Genomic DNA, 17731 nt, shown 5'->3' with positions numbered 1-17731 from the left:
CGCGTGCTTCAGTAGTTGCGGCATGCAGGCTCAGTAGTTGTGGCTCGCAGGCTCTAGAGCACAGGCTCAGTAGTTGTGGTGCACGGGCTTAGTTGCTCTGCGGCAGGTGGGATCTTCCCGGACCAGGGCTCGAACCCATGTCCCCTGCATTGGCAGGCGGATTCTTAACCACTGCACCACCAGGGGAGTCCCAATAAGTGTACTTTTTGAAGATAGTGCCTTCCAATTTTTTTCTTTCTCTCCCCCATTCCCTCTCTCCTCCCTTTCTTGCTCTGAGCGCCTGCCCCCCTCTTTCTTTCTTCCCTCTTTTTCTTTTTCCTTTCTCTCTCTTTTCTTGCTTCCTTGCTTTATTTCTTGGCGAGAAAATTCCTCAGATAGAAAGGGAATAGAATTACAGCATCCCCATCTGTCCCATTCCCAGGGATTATTTAATTGTCCAAATTTCACCAGCTTCTCTGGATTGCCAGCTGGGCCCCAGTGGCTGCTACCATCCCACCCAGACAGACATTAGGGTTTTTTTGGGGTTCTCTGTTTTCCAAACCTAGGCAAACCAAAACAAAACAAAAAAATCCTAGTTCAGTCAAGTCAGGATTTTTTTTTTTATGTAATTTTATTTTATTTATTTATTTATGTATTTGGCTGCATTGGGTCTTCGTTGCTGGGCGCGGGCTTTCTCTAGTTGTGGTGAGCGGGGGCTACTCTTTGCTGCGGTGCGCGGGCTTCTCATTGCAATGGCTTCTCTTGTTGCAGAGCACGGGCTCTAGGCACGCGGGCTTTAGTAGTTTTGGCACACAGCTCAGTAGTTGTGGCGTACGGGCTTAGTTGCTCCACAGCATGTGGGATCTTCCCAGACCAGGGATCGAACCTGTGTCCCCTGCATTGGCAGGCAGATTATTAACCACTGCACCACCAGGGAAGTCCGAGTCAGGATTTTTTTCAAACACTTCAAAAAAATTTTTTTACTAAGAAATTTAAAGGAAACCTTAAAAAAAAAACAAACCTACAAAAGCATGAAATAGATGTATTTACAGAATGCAGATTCTGTTTTCCAAAATAACTGAGATCTAATTGTAGATTGATTTGTCTATTGTATTTCCTTTCCTCAATCCCATCACTTTTGCATGCTGGACCCTATGACTCAGACTCTACACTGGGTTAACTAAGTTAGTACTGCTGCTAGGTTTGGTGGGATTCTCAGTTCCCTAAACCTGCCCTCCCATCTTCTCATTGGGTTTAGCCTCCTGGTTTTCTTTTCTGCTCCTGGACTGTTGTCATCCTTGCCAATACCCTCAAATGTTGCCTTCTGAATGAGAAAAATATTTGACACCCCACTTGGTCACAACGGATATTTGGGATTTAGACCAAGCCCCACAACCTTAACTTGCAGATAACATCTCTACCCTTCGTCCTAGCCTCTAGAAAAATAAGTTAGCAAAACTTGCCTCTTGCTCCTGACCCATTTCTGTCCTATTTGATTTGTTCATCCATTGAATATTTATTGAGCACCAGCTTGTGCCAGGCATTGTGCTAGATATTTGACATTGCTTTGTTATATAAATATTGCAAGAATCCTCTTAAGGTTTAGTTCACTCTTTCAACAAACATTTATTGTATGCCTACAATGTACGCTTCCTAGATACTGTGCTAACTGCTAAAGTAGATATTATTATTCCCGTGTTTTTCCTCTGATGAGACATATAGCTTCCCAAAATCGTTCAGGAAAACAAGTGGTCAAACTAGGATTCCAGACCATAGTGGGGTTTCTTTTGAATTTCTGGCTTATACTTAGATTAAATGGTTTTATAATCCTTTACTATCAGTAAGTTATATTAAAAGAACATATTGATTTCTATTATGCTATCCAGACATACACATTTTAATAAACTGTTTATTTTGGAATAATTTTAGAATTACAGAAAAAGTGCAGAGATAACGCACAGAGTTTCTGTATGCCCCTCAACCTAGTTTCCCCCATCTTACATTACCATGTAACATTTATCAACACTAAGAAATGGGCATTGATACATTGCTATTAACTAAACTTCATATTTTATGTGGGTTTCACCAGTTTATCCATTAATGTCCTCTTTCTGTTCCAGGATCCAATTCAGAGTTATCACATTGCATTTAGTTGTCATGTCTCCCCAATGGTCTCTGGTCTGTGACAGTTTCTCAAGTTTTGTTTTTCATGACCTTAACAGTCTCGAGGAGTACTGGCTAGGTATTCTGTAGAATGTACTCCAGTGTGGGTTTGTCTGATGTTTTTCTCATGATTAGATTGTGAGATTATGGATTTTTGAAAGTATACAACAGAGGCGAAGTGCCCTTCTCATCAGATCATACCAGGCGTTACATGACAGCCACATGACATCACTGGTGATATTCACCTTCATCGCTTGGTTAAGGTAGTATTCGCCAGGATTCTTTACTGTCAAGATACTATTTTTCCCTTTCGCTACTCTATTCTTTGGAAATAAGTCTAGCCTACTCTCAGTGGGAATGGGAATTAAACTCCACCTCCTAAGGAGGAGAGTATCTACACATGCTATTTGAAATTGTTCTGTTAGAAAGATTTGTCTGTTCTCCACATTTCTTTAATCACTTTTATATCACTATGGACCCATGCTAACCTCTGGTCTAAAACCTGTGCTTTTTCTGCTGTACCAGACAAGAAATGACAAAGACCTATACTAAGACATTTGTTTCAGGGAAATTTATTTCAGATTTCAGAGGTTTTTAAAAGGTAGATTTGATAAGACTTGGTGACCTTGAATGTGACAGAGTGGTGGAGAAGGGAGTGTTTGAAAACAACGCTCAGATTTTGGTTTGAATGGCTGGAAATAAAATTTTGGTTTGAAATATTAACTAACAAATATGATGATTGGTTGTAGGCTTTGATAAAGCTTAGCTTCTTCAGAGACTGTATTTAGCCTATGTGTTACTGAATGCCCTGTTCTCCCAAGTAAGAGCAGAGCAAACAACTACTTTTCTTTCTGACTGAAACACTAGGGCCCCCTAGTGGACAGCCCCCCGGGTCCTGTTTCTTGTTGAAAGGATGCTTGGTTTTGTTTTTTGTTTGGTTGTGAGGTTTTTCCCTAGTTCATTTGCAGAGCAGAGATGCTTCATTCTGTTCTCTGTCTAATAAATTATTAAACCCTTCCCATTTTAAAGTAATCAGTTCAGCCCGTGTGACCTCATGTTCCTAAGAGGACAGTTACTCTCTGACAGTTACTCCCATGCTCTCATACTCTAAACCAGAAGATAGTTGATACTTGTTTTTTTTGTTTTTTTTAAATTTATTTTTTTTTTATTTATGGCTGTGTTGGGTCTCCGTTTCTGCGCAAGGGCTTTCTCTAGTTGTGGCAAGCGGGGGGCCACTCTTCATCGCGGTGTGTGGGCCTCTCACCATCGCGGCCTCTCTTGCTGCGGAGCACAGGCTCCAGACGCGCAGGCCCAGCAACCGTGGCTCACGGGCCCAGCCGCTCCGCGGCACGCGGGATCCTCCCAGACCAGGGCTCGAACCCGTGTCCCCCGCATTGGCAGGCAGATTCTCAACCACTGCGCCACCAGGGAAGCCCCGATACTTGTTTTTAACTCATTTATCCTCTTATTCCATCTGGTGCTATATTAATGTTAATTCTTTGTTTCAGAGCCATCATCAACCACTTTAACCCCAAAATTGAATCCTACGCTGCTGTGAATCACATATCCCAACTGTCGGAGGAGCAGGTAAGCCATTACTTTCCTCATTGTGGCCCTAGTTCGTGGCTAGCATCAAGCCCTCTCTGATGGCAGAGGGATTCTGTGACTGAGCTTCTAATGGGAGTGGCAAGAGCTAGGCTGCTAAGAGGAATTAGTAAGGGATTTGTTGATAGTACTTTAAATAGAATGATGGCTTCTGTTTTTGTGCCATATGAAGGGTTTGCTTAATTATGTAGAAGATATGTAGGTGAAATTTTGGTGAATTGTTATTTTAGAGTGGGTGATATAGCATTTCTTCTTTTAATTTTAGGCAGAGTCATTTTGACTTTTGAAAATAAGAAATGAAAACTTAGCAGTGGTTGAAACTGGCAATTAGAAAAACCCTGAGTTCAGCTTAATTTGATGCTGTTTGGCTCCTTAAAACATGAGCCCTCCTTGGGGCAGATTTTCCTTAGTAATTGAGTTCTAATTTGCCTTGAGCAGTTATTTCGGGGCAGGTTTTTCTGTGGTATGGACCAAGTTGGAGATGCAGATAGTGTTGTGTGTTTGTTTTCCTTGAGTCTGGCCTGATTTCCTCTTCTCCCAAAATGCCTGTACTCGGCCCTGCATTATATAAAATTACAGATGGGGCTTTAGCATGGCATGGTATTGAACTTGATGTTTCAGAATGAGACTCTTGAGTCCTGTTTTTAAAAGCACAAAATGAGACATGTATTCACACAATCTTCCTTCCTTCCCACCCTACTCCCAAGTTGGAGGGCCTGGGTATTCATGAGGTGAGAGTCCAGATATAGGCTCCAAGCCAATTAAAAAAAAAAACACCTATGCTCTGCGCTCCCTTTTTTTGCCACTGAGCCTCTTGCTGGCAGGGCCAGCCAGCCAGCTGTTATGTGATCGTGTGTTTAGTGTTCCTAAAAGCTGTTCCGCTCGCCAAATGAGGCACCAAGCAAGCCTTTTGCCTAACAGACAGCTTCTCAGTATTCCCACCAGTGGCTCTTTCCTCAGCCAGATGGATAGGACTCAATTAGTCTATCAGTTATTCCCCTTGACATATTTGTTCTCTTTTGTGAGGCCAGCTGTGAGAATCCATCCTCTTATTTAAACCGCTTTGATAAATGGCTTTCATTTTCTTTTTTCCTCTTCTGCCTATGGAGCAGTCCTAAGTCCTGTATAGGACTTTGATGCCACTGCTCTCTGTGAGGTGCTTCAAGATCCTACCTTTTTCTTGTTGGACCAGTTCAGATCAGTTTTATTATATCATTTTTATGCAAAAGAATTCAACATCTTGAATTTTGTATAGTGAAAGAAAGGGTGACTTTCTTACCACAGTGAGTTCTGGTTAGTCTAAAAGCTTTAAAAAAAAAAAAAAGGAAGACACATTTCCCCAGTCAGCCACGTGCAGTATTCATCCCCCAGCAGCTTGGGAAGGTCAGGCAGAAATCTTCCTACAGCAGTAGCAGCCACAGACCAATAATAAAAATCCATTCTGGCGCATGAGGCAATCTGGAAAAGGATGATTAGCAAGCACGTGTCCTCACCCTTCTCCAACTTCTTTCAAAGTTAAATGAAGTGATGAAAGTGACTCTCAGTAAGAGTCCACAAGCCAGAGATGAGGCGACTTTTATAGAGTGGGAGAGTACACAGCCCTATTTGAGAATGAGGAAGGGATAGCACTCTCAAAGATTTATTTTCTTAGTCAGTAAGTAATTGCATGCCTGCTGTATACAAAGTGTGGTCCTGGGTAGTAGGGATCAGTGGTGAATAATCTAAGTGTAGTCCTTGCTCTCATGGAGTTTTTGTATATTCATTACCTCTCTTAACAACTCTTTTCACTTGGGTAGCGGGGGAAGGGTGATAACTATTCTGGGACCCTTTTCAAAACTGCCCTCAAAATAGTTGTTGCTTCTCTTCCCTAAATGACTCTGAAGGGCAATAAATGACAGCATGAGGGTGCACTTGGTTTTATTCTCAGCATATCAGATTAAAAGTATTTTGACTCCTTGTTAATCTCCAACATGTGTTGGAGCACTTCTCTCCCCTCAGTTATGAACATTAATGCTAATGTCACTAATGTTAAGTGTATTCACAGCTTCTCAAAGAACTGGCTTTGGGATGCAATAGAGCCTGGTGGTCCAGTGGTTAAGACTCCGCGCTTCCAATTCAGGGGGCTTGGGTTCAGTCCCTGGTGGGAGAACTAAGATCCCACATGCCACTTGGCCAGAAAAAAAAAAAAAAGAAAGAAAGAAAAAGAAAAATAGGGCCTGCAGTTGTTAGCAGCAAACTAAGTAGAAAGAAAAAATCAGGAACTTAATCCCCAAGTAGATTCTAAAGTACTCCTAAAGTAAATCTAAAGACTATGGATAGGCGTTAACTGGGATTTATAGCACTTAGTAAGATAGCAGACAAGAGAGGGCTCTTTGCTAGATCTGCCTGCCTAGGCTGCCATTTTCTTCTGGCAAGAGGTTTAGTTCTGGCAACCCCCAGACACATTCTAGTGTGTGTTTGAGGCATTTCAAGATGATGTTTGTAAATTCATTATTGCTTAATAAACAAAGCCCAGTCTCGCACACTGGAGTTTCTTTTCAGATGTCCAGAAGATAGATGACATTTTTTTATTACTTCTCATTGGCTTCATGGAGGGCAAAGCTTTTTAATCAGTTAATACCCTCAGTGTGACTGAATGGTCATTCATTTTCTAGTGTAATAAACTGCGTGCATTTTTATATTGTATACACAGGTGTCATATTTGTCTGGAGTTGATTGTGAAGCTTGCTCATTTTGACTCCTTTTGTGTGTTTGTGGTAAAATCTGCATAAAATTTACCATTTGAATAATTTTTAAGTGTACAGTTCAACGGCATTAAGTGCATTCACATTGTTGTGCAACCATCACTACTATCCATCTCCAGAACTTTTTCATCATTCCATGCTGAAACCCTAAACCCAGTAAACAATGACTCCTCATTTCCTGTACCCCCAGCCCCTGGTAACCACTATTCTACTATTTGTCTCTATGTATCTGACTATTCTAGGGGTCTCACAGAAAGTGGAATCATACAATATTTGTCCTTTTGTATATGGTTTATTTCTCTTAGCAAAATGTCTTCAAGGTTTGTCCATGTTGTAGCATGTATCAGAATTTCATTCCTTTCAAAGGTGAATAATATTCCATTGTATGTGTATAGCACATTTTGTTTATCCTAACCATCGGTGGACATTTGGGTTGTTTCCACCTTTTGGCTATTGTGAAGAATGCTGCTATGAATGTTGGTGTTTTGAGTCCCTGCTTTCAGTTCTTTTGTGTATATACCCAGAGGTGGGACTGCTGGATCAAATGGTAGTTAATTCTATGTTTAATTTTTTGAGAAGCCATCATAGTGTTTCCCACAGTGCCTGCACCATTTTACATTCCAATTTTTCCACATCCTTGTCAACACTGGTTGATTTTTTTTATAATAGCTATCCTAATGGAGGTGAAGTAGTATCTCATTATAGTTCTGATTTTTATTTCCCTAATCATTATTAATGTTGAGCATCTTTTTATGTGTTTATTGGCCATTCATTTATCTTCTTTGGAGAAATGTCTCTTCAAGCCCCTTGCCCATTTTTTAATTGGGTTGTTTGGATTTTTGTTGTTGAGTTTTAGGAATCCTTTATATATTCTAGATATTTATCCTTCATCAGACATGTGATTTGCAAATACTTTCTCCCATTCTGTGGGTTGCCTTTTTACTATGTTGACAGTGTCCCTTGATGCACAGGTTTTCAATTTTGATGAAGTCCTGTTTGTCTGTTCTTTGGTTGCCTGTAATTCTGGTGTCATCATTGCTAAATCCAATGTCATGAAACTTTTCCCCTATGTTTTCTTCTAAGAGTTGTATAGTTTTAGCTCTTACATTTAGGTCTTTGACCTATTTTGAATTAATTTTTGTATATGGTGTTTGGTAAGGGCGCTTTGACCGCTTTTTGTATTTCACATATCTTTAGAATAAAGTTTATGGAGAAGGTACAACTTGCTTTTCCAAGAACTGTGAAACTACTCCCAGTTTATTCCCTACTGGGTTTGCTTGTCTTTAGTACATCTTATAAAAATTGTCCTTCAGGCCCCTTGCCCACCCTCAGCTGAGATTTAGCTCCTTTCTCTTCTCAGTACAGCTTGTTGATAAGCGTCTGTCCCTAGCTGGTAGAATCATTTGTTATGCCCCTATCCCTACCAGTGACACGCACCCTGATTTTTATTATCTCACGAGGATAGCTGAGTCACACAACCTGTGGCTTTTTCATAGATAAATCCCAGCGACCTTTTGTTTCTACTAAATAAATGTGGAAGGAAGGTATTTAAGAGAAACTCTAGACCTGAGACTAAATCTTGGGTTTGGATGCTTTGAGGATATACTGTCTTGATGATGCAATGCTCCCTGCAAATAAGTATGTTAAAATAGAAGAGCTCTTCAGGGGGTTCTCCTCCCTATCCTGTCCTACCCTAAACTCTTATATACTCCCTGTCCTTTATTCCTGCTTTTCAAATTAGGAAAAAGACTTTTTTATTACTGGCTACTAGAATTGGGTCTACACTTCAAGAGATCTGTCATGAAATTTTTTGGAATACTAGCTCACAGGTTTTTAACCCAAAGTCCAAGAATAGGCTTTAGAAAATTACTGCACACTCTGAAATTGTGTAAAATTATGCATATGTCCTTTTTTTTTTTTCTTGAAGAGGGTCCATCTTTCTTGAAAGTCTCAGTCAGCCTTTGACCCCTTCAACACACAATTTTTTTTAAAGAATCACTGGCTTAGGTGCCTTGAATAGTACCTCATACTTCCTTGCCCCCAAAGCCATCAGACCTTTGAAAATGCCCGTTGAAGATCTTAAGCACCTTTTAGACTATTCACTATTTGTTTTGGTTTGCAAATGCTATGACATTGATTTATATCAGCTCTAACTTCCTTATAGGCAAAAGAGGGATTCATAGCAGAACTTTACAGAAGATTCTCTAGAGCCCTGAATATCTAGAGTACATAGTGACAATTTAGGATTCAAGTCGAAACCTTCCCTGAGCACCTGATTCCTTAAGCTTTCAGTCACACTGATGACCAATTTTGTGCCTTTGAAATATCCCATTGGAAAACAAGTAAATGGCCCACTTTTACTTTCTTCAGCCTTCATTCAGCTATCAGTATTTTAGCATTTAGTGCTTTGTGCTTTAGATTGAGCCAGGCATTTGAGGGATACAGAGGTATGATAAAGGGCCTTTGTTCTCAAAGGATGAAGTAAGTGCAGAAGATGGCTTAAGGCAATTTATTATCGATAGCCGGCCAGTACTAGCAATAGGATCTGTGGGTTCCTGTTGGAGAAAGATCTCTGCAGGTTGTGGTGGTCAGGAAAGGCCATGTGGAAGAGAGAAGAAGTGAGTTGGGCCTTGAAAGAGGAAGGATAGGAACTGGATAAATGGAGAGGCACAGATTGTAAAATGTACTCAAAGCCAGGACCTGAAAAGGACAGAAAGAGTGGAGAAAAGTCCCAGAGTTTCTATGCCTTGTCCTTGGGTCCCAGGGCACCCAGGGGCTGGATGCCTTAGAAATATAATTCAGTCATTTAAATTGTTAGCACATCTTCCATAAACCCTAGTGCACTGACTCTCATCCCTGTCTTAATTGTACTGCCTTTGATTCAGTTCACAAGCATTCATCTCAAAGGCCTAGTATGAACCAGCCTCAGTGCTACTAGGCATATGATTAGACCTACTGAGCAAACCTATCTCTCTCTTTTTTTCTTCCTGGTAAAAAACACATAACAAAATTTGTCACCTTAACCATTCTTTTTTTTTTTTTTTTTAAATTTATTCATTTATTTATTTATTCATTCATTTATGGCTGTGCCGGGTCTTCGTTTCTGTGCGAGGGCTTTCTCCAGTTGCGGCGAGCGGGGGCCACTCTTCATCGCGGTGCGCGGGCCTCTCACTATCGCGGCCTCTCTCGTTGCGGAGCACAGGCTCCAGACGCGCAGGCTCAGTAGTTGCGGCTCACGGGCCCAGTTGCTCCGCGGCATGTGGGATCTTCCCAGACCAGGGCTCGAACCCGTGTCCCCTGCATTGGCAGGCAGATTCTCAACCGCTGCGCCACCAGGGAAGCCCACCTTAACCATTCTTAAGTGTACACTACAGTAGTGTTAATATATACATTGTTGTGCAATTTATCATGGGTTTGAGCCCTGGACTGGGAAGATCCCACATGCCACGGAGCAAGTAAGCCCATGCACCAGAACTACTGAGCCTGTGTTCTACAGTTCGTGAGCCACAACTACTGAGCCCACGTGCCACAACTACTGAAGCCTGCACGCCTAGAGCCTGTGCTACTCAACAAGAGAAGCCACCGCAATGAGAAGCCCACGCACCGCAACAAAGAGTAGCCCCCACTCACTGCAACTAGAGAAAGCCTGTGTGCAGCAACGAAGACCCAACGCAGCCAAAAATAAATAAATAAATTAATTAATTAAAAAAAAAAAACCAAAGACTGAAACTCTGTGTATTGAACAACTCCTCTTTCCCTGCCCTCCACCTTGCCCCTGGCAACTACCATTCTACTTTCTGTTTCTAAGCGTGAGCAAACCTATCTTGAAGCTGGTATTCCTTTAAACCAAGTGGCCCAGGGGCTTGCTAAAAATTTTTCATACAAATTTAGGAATTTTCCGGGAAGATCACAAAGGTGGTCTGCTGGCACCCCCATGTGTCACAGGACTGTAGGACAATGTCACCAGATGCCTCCCATTATTTCTTCAAGTCTCCACTCTCACTAAGGCTTTGGATTTTGGATTCAGAGGAGGCCCTGTATAATGTCGTATGTTATAAGAGGTATCTTCGAAAGTATTATGGTGAAACAGAGAATCATTCATTTGTAGGAATAGGTTAAAGTCAATTAGGGAAACAAAAAATGCTTCACATCTGATTGAGTGAAAGTTGCATTGGAAGCTGAGTATTTATTTTCATCTGTTAGTCATCTTTCTAACCCTTTTTGCTTTTCTCCTGATCCTAAGATAATAGCCACTATAAATAACTGCTGGGTGTTTAACGATCCTAACGAAACCTAACTTTATTTTCCCAGAGAACAGTGAGATACTGCTAATAAGAGGAGAGCCCTAGTTTGTGGGGCAAACATTGTTAGGGTGTCTGGGTGGCACCCGTTACTTGTGAACATCTAGGAGGAAGCACAGAAAGATCTTGGGGAGATATCCTAAAAGCTTCAAGGCTTATGAGGAAAATGGAGCCTGGTACTTCAACTTTAGAGTTCTTGGCCCTTGGGGTACTAGTAAATGTTTAACAACTGGTAGAGGGGTGAGTGGTTGGAGGGGGCTGATTTGTAGTGCTGAGGGTGAATGCTCCCACCATGGCTACCAATGTGAAGCCAAGTGGCTCTCACAGTGCTTGAAAATTTAACAATCATCTCTCACAGGCCAAGCATGTGTAAGTCAGCTCCAGCATACCACTGGTTGTTGAGGAAGTCAGCTCCAGCATACCACTGGTTGTTGAGGAAGACTGGGAGAAGGGGGCTGTAAAGCTGTGAGGCGGGGCTTTCTGAGCAGGAGGTGAGTGTGGGTCACTTTCCCCATGGAGCCACCTATATTGCCTCACAGGGCAATCGAGTCCTCTGAGCAGCCCATTCTGAGAGCCCCTGTGATGTTTTCTCATCTTAAAACAGGGCCTTGGCAGAGACATATGCTGGTGAGCTGAGATTTAAGACTCTCACGATAGCCATAACTCAGTTTCCCGTACTTGGCATTGTGTTTTTGTACAACAGCCTGTAGTTTTGCACTGCCTCTCTATAACCGTGAGTGATGGTTGCTGTGGGAACTCTTAGTACGAGCATGTGACACAAGCATTGGCTGTCTGACCCTTCCTCTCTTGGTGTCTTTGTTTAGATTCTGACATTTCAATTGACCTATTTGGCAGGAAAAGGTTTGATATGAGTTAATTTGTTCATTGGATTCACCAAAGCCGAAAGACACAAAGTGAGAGGCAGAGGGATTTTCCTACAAGCTGCTAAACCTTGGAAATCAACTTTATGTTACATAGGGCATCTTGAGAAGGTCCACTTAAGAAGGTCAGCTGATTATGTGCTGCTAGGATGTCCACTCTCTTACTTGGACCAAGAGGTAAGCTGCACTACCAGAGACAGGGGAGCAAGCTGGATTTTAGCTCCTCTGAATAGGGAAGAAAGTATCTTGGATTTAAAAAAGGACACAAATAGATAAAAGGAAAGGAACAACTAGGAGTTTTTGAGCTAGGCACTTTTACTTAGGTTATGTAATTAATTCTTTAATCAGTTGTTTGAGGTAGGTACAGTTATCCTCATTTTATAAATGACGATGCTAAAGAGACTAAGTAATTTGTTCCAGATCACACAGCTGTTAGTGGTAAAGCCATAGTGTGAACGTAGGTCAGTCTGACACCAAAGTCTGAGCTTTTCATTGGCCGAAGCACTTGAGACAACTGGAGTTTGTCAAGTATCCTGAAGGAAGAGGCAAGTCAGGATAGGAAGGTGCAGGGAGAAGCAGAGAGAATGGGGATAACAGGGCTCATTCCTAAGGGGTGGGGAAAGGTCCTGGTTTGGGAATGGCCCATTCAGTTAAGGAAAGAAAGTACTGAACAGGGACCTGGAGAGTTTGCCTGCCAGTTAGGCAGAAATGCCTAAGTAGAGGCTCCTGGCACAGTATGATAACTTTATAAATGAGGGAAAAGTCGCTTTATTCCATACAAGCATGTCAGAAAAGTCACTATGAGAAATAAAGCTTTTCCACACACCAAAGGAAGATGACAAATTTTTAAAAAGTTCTTATGTACTTATTTCTTTTAAAGATAATATATTTATGTGGGTCAAAACCAAAAAAGTAGCACACTGAATTTTAATTATCTTCAAAAGTGGTAGTTCCATTTTGTTTAAAAAAATAAAGGGAAAATGAAGATTCAAAATTAATGTCCCACAGCCAAGCTAGATGAATGCAGAGGTCACTGGTGAAGAGCTCAGCTTATTATTCATGTCTGCCACTGTCAGCATTTTCTTCAATTAACTATGAATTTTGAAATGCCCATCACATAAACTTTCTGGTCTTCCTCAGTCAGGCTTCATTGTCGGTGAAGCTTCATTGGCAGTGCATGGGAGGAGTAGCTTTGGAGCTCGTAGGAACTCTAGTAGTTGTCAGCTTTTCAAGAGGTTACAGGAGACAGCAGCCCTTGCTTTCTTGGTTTAAGCTAAGAAGGACCCTTTATCCCAGTTACTAGATGTACAGGTAGGACTTCACTCTTCAGTTTGTTTATTTATTTATTTGGCTGTGTTGGGTCCTAGTTGCGGCATGCGGGATCTTTCCTTGCAGTGCGTGGGCTTCTCTCTAGTTGTGGCGTGCGGGTTTTCTCTCTCAAGTTGAGGCACATGGGCTCAGTAGTTGTGGCACGCAGGCTTAGTTGCCCTGTGGCATATGCGATCTTAGTTCCCTGACTAGGGATTGAACCCACGCCCCCTGCATTGGAAGGTGGATTCTTTACCACTGAACCACCAGGGAAGTCCCTTCAGTTTGTTTTTTAGCCACCTCCTTCCTTCCAAATAGATCTTCATGTACTTCTGTTTTATTTCCATTGCAACCTCTTTCCGAGGAGGTAGCTCAAAACTCTATAAGGTGTGCTTGGAAGAGTATGGTTTGCCACTGTGATAGTAACATTGGAGGCCAGAAGTGTCACTATGCAAACTGTTATCTCTGTTATAAGCTGTGTTAATTGGAAATGTTTTTGCTAAGTACCATAACAGCACTTTGACCTTTCACAGTGACCCTGCTCAAAAAGAAGTTACAGTCTTAGAAATGAGCCAGCCAGCTAGAAGGGAAACTGTGGATAGCCCACAAATGGGATTTCTGTTAAAGAATTTTGTCTGTTAAGGAGGGATAGATAAGTGAGGCCTGGCAGGGAGGCAGAGACCCCATATCAGATTGTCGGAGAGATGGTGTTTTCTGTTTCCCTCCCTGAGATGTGATATATTTCCAAGAAAAGAAAGCTCAAGTAGGGAGGACAGAGATCTGCCTCTTGGTTTCAGCTGGGTGGAGTGTCCAGCCTGCAATAAGCCATAGAGAGGGAGAAGGCCTGATGCGATATTTGGTAAACATGTGTATCATGTTCCCCCACCGCTATTATCTTGGCTGCCTCTTGGTGTGATTGCATGCCTTGCTTGTGCAGGGTAAGGACCTGGGCTTGTTGGATCTGTAATTAGTGCAAAGAAAAGCTTCACAAGCTTCACCCCTGGAAACAAGGGGTTTCTAGGACTTCAACCAAATCAAGTCAGGGAGGTGGGGCAACTACCCAGGGAAATTAAAGAAAGTCATTGTCGCCACTCCTTTAACCAACTGATGGCCTTTCACGAATCACCCACTGTGAGGCTCATTATCTGGTCCACCTTTCTGAAAGGCAGAGCCAGCCTGTCAGATCAATAAATTTCAGGGCAATCAAGAGCCCTTTGGTAGCAGGCTTGAAAGACATGGATGGACTGGAGAACTGGCCAACTTAAATTGGTTCTGAAGGGACTTCCCTGGTGGCGCAGTCATTAAGAATCTGCCTGCCAATGCAGGAGACACGGGTTGGAGTGCTGGTCCAGGAAGATCCCACATGCTGTGGAGCAGCTAAGCCTGTGCGCTACAACTACTGAGCCTGTGCTCTAGAGCCCACGAACCACGACTCCTGAGCCCATGTGCCACAACTACTGAAGCCCGCACGCCTAGAGCCCGTGCTCCACAACAAGAGAAGCCACCGCAATTAGAAGCCCGTGCACTGCAACGAAGAGTAGCCCCTGCTCGCCGCAACTAGAGAAAGCCTGCACGCAGCAATGAAGACCCAACGCAGCCTAATTAATTAATTAATTAATTTTAAAAATTGGTTCTGAAATTGAGTTTGGTCCTGAAGTATATGAGACGAAAATAGAAAGGGGAAAAAAATCTTCTGCATATTATATACAAGTTGGCTGTATAGAGGAAACAGTTATCTTTTAAAAGGCATCATCTTTTTTAGCATAAGAGATTTGTGTCCACCTTTTGGATCCTTGTTTCCAAACAATTATATTGGATGATTGTGCCCTGGAGAGATATTCACGTTATCTTGGATAGAAAGTCACTGTAAGCCCCTAGTGGAGGGGAAGGATGCTCACTCAAATGAGGCCTGTGAGTTTGTTATCAGGTTACTATTTGTTCTAGCTCCTGTACTGTTGGCTTGTTTTCTTTTTTCCAGCCACTTTGAGCTGAAGTGTTCTGAAAAAGAATCAATTCTTGCCTCCCAAGGAAGTTCTCAGAACCTGCTTTTGTCTAAGAATTCTCTGCTTCTGGGTGTCCTTGGTTCGTTCAGCAAGACAAGGAATAGGTGCCCCAGCTTCACATCCCCCAGATTATTTCTTTTCTGTGCAGAAGGACAGAGGTTTCTGCTCTGTGCCAAGCCAGGGGATATAAAAATGCAAAAATCATACATGCCCTTGAGGACTTCACAGTATAAGAATCAGGATCACTAATTTCTTGCTTAGACCTTTGCTTCTGTGCCCTCCTGTAGACCTCACTTAGCTGGTGTATTTGGCCTGCTTGTAGCAGCATCCCCCAGCCTTTTATAAACCTAAGAAGGTTTAGGTTTGTAGGTACCCTAGTGAAAAAATGCCTCATTATAAATCTGTAAATGGTTGGCTGATAACCCTAATTTGGAGTGAGTTTCCACAAGGAGAGCCATGATCGTCTCATATCTTTCACCCTTGCCTCAGTTTCATAAAAAAGGCAAAAGTGAAACTTTCATTAGATGTCCTTGGTAAAGGTAGGACTCTGTAAGTTCCTGAGCTTGGCAAATGATTGAGTTTGTCAAAAGATCCAGCTACAGTACACCCACTTAGAAAAACCTCATGTGGCTACTGCCCAGCTGAAAATGATTTCAAACACTGTTGATTGCTACCTGGAGTCCCTTTAATTTGTCAGGGAGGATTGCCAGGGATGGAGAGGTAGGGAGGAGTAGCACAATGAGGGGAATCTTTGGCCTTGTGGAAATACTAGGAACTCCTGGCTTACAGATACTGATATTTCAGTCTGAATCATTCTTGCCCCAACCAAAAATGGAATGGTAAGACCAAAAAAGACATAAGTTTACTGCCATGGCCCTACTTTTTTTTTTTTGGCCTAGTCATGATTTACTGGACTTAACTTTTTACTTAACTTTATTGAGATGTAATTAACATATAATAAAACATATTTGTGTAATCATCAGCATCACAAGATATAGGACATTTTACTTCCATCACTCATAAAAGTTCTCCTTTACAGTTAGTCTTATCTGCAGATCTGAGCCCTAGGCAACCACTGATGTAATTTCTATCACTATAGATATGTATTTTCTTTTTAAAATTTATTTATTATTTATTTTGGCTGCACTGGGTCTTAGTTGCAGCACGTGGGATCTTCATTGCAACATGCAGACTTCTTAGTTGCAGCATGGGGGCTTCTTAGTTGTGGCATGCATGCAGGATCTAGTTCCTCGACCAGGGATCAAACCCGGGTGCCTTGCACTGGGAGCGCGGAGTCCTACCCAGTGGACCACCAGGGAAGTCCCTAGATTTGTCTTTTATAGAATTTCACGTAAACTCTGTTGTGTCTGAGATTCATCCATATTGTGACACTTCTAGCTGTTTACCGAAGAGAAATGAAAATATATGTCCACCCAAAGACTTGTATACAAATAATATTCATAATAGCATTATTCATGATAACCGAAAACTAGAAACAACTAAAGCAACCAGCAACTGAATGGGTAAACAAAATGTGATACATCCATACAATGGAATATTATTCAGCCATAAAAAGGAATGAAGTACTGATACCTGCTACAACATGGATGATTCTTGAAAACATATGCAAAATGAAGGAAGCCAGTCACAAAAGACCACATGTTGTGTGATTCCATTTATTTAAAATGTCCAGAATAAGCAAATCTATAGAGACAGAAAATAGATTGGTGGTTACCTAAAGCTGGGGTTGGGGAGTAAGCTGGGAAATGACTGCTAATGGTTATGAAGTTGATGAAAATGTTCTAAACTTAGATCATGGTGATCATTGCCCCCGCTATGTGAATATACTAAAACCATTGAATTGTACACTTAAAATGATTGAATTTTATGGTATGTAAATTATCTCTCAATAAAGATGTTTTTAAAAAGGAAGAAAAAAGAAACTGCTAAACTGTTTTCAAAAGTGGTTGTACCATTTTTAATTCCCACCAACAATGACTAAGAGTTCTAGCTACTCCATATCTTTGTCACACTTGGAATTGTGAGTGTTTTTAATTTTAGCCATTCTAGTGGGTAGGCAGTGCTATAGTAATACTGCATGCATAGTTTTTAAAATTACTGTTAATTTATTTTGCATGATGTTGAGCAGCTGATCATTTGCCTGTTTTTAAAATTTGATTATTATAATACTTATGAGTTTTTGTATTGATATATTCTGGATGCAAGTCATTTGTCATATATATGTATTGCAAATATTTTCTCCTAGTCAGTTGCTTGTATTTGCAAGTTATTAATGGTGTTTTCAAAGTCCAGACATTTTAATGAAGACCAACTTTAATACCATAAAGATGAATTTATTAATTTTTTAACACTTTTTGCTATTGTGTTTTATTTAGTAAATCTTTGCTTACTCCTAGTTGTGAAATTTTTCACCTGTATTTTCTTCCGTAAGTTTTATAGTTCTGTCTTTTACATTTAGTTCTATGCTCCATGTCAAGTTAATTTTTTGTAAAATGTTTGGTAATGGTAAATGTTCATCCATTTCCTGCCCACCCCCCCACCCCCTGCAGTATCCTGTTGTTCCATTGTCATTTGTTGAAAAGACTATTCCTTCCCCTATTGAAATACCTTGGCACATTTGTAAAAAATCAATTCACCATACATATGTGGGTCTATTTCTGAAGTATTAGTTCTGTTCCATTGGTCTAATATATGTCTAAATTTATGCCCTACACTGTCTTATTATA

At 41.3% G+C, this 17731-nt stretch overlaps 1 protein-coding gene and 1 long non-coding RNA gene across 10 annotated transcripts in view; one reads left to right on the top strand and one right to left on the bottom strand.

The window, feature by feature from the left end:
- Positions 1-17731, top strand: part of ARMH3 (armadillo like helical domain containing 3) — a 180516-nt gene that overhangs the window by 143450 nt on the left and 19335 nt on the right. For all 9 annotated transcript variants that reach the window (XM_082408314.1, XM_082408311.1, XM_082408307.1 and 6 more), the window contains one exon: positions 3651-3729. In XM_082408314.1, coding sequence (XP_082264440.1) covers positions 3651-3729 — 79 coding nt within the window. The remainder of the gene's footprint in view (positions 1-3650; positions 3730-17731) is intronic.
- LOC309636208 lies at positions 5401-17514 on the bottom strand. The gene is made up of 2 exons (XR_014249304.1): positions 9838-17514; positions 5401-9509 (listed from the first exon to the last, which is right to left on the bottom strand). It is a non-coding gene; the product is annotated as an uncharacterized lncRNA (long non-coding RNA).

The sequence above is a fragment of the Balaenoptera borealis genome (genome assembly GCF_965194805.1).
Source record: "Balaenoptera borealis genome assembly, chromosome: 10".
In the NCBI taxonomy this organism is placed as follows: Eukaryota; Metazoa; Chordata; class Mammalia; order Artiodactyla; family Balaenopteridae; genus Balaenoptera; species Balaenoptera borealis.
This window is presented reverse-complemented; position numbering and strand designations above follow the sequence as displayed.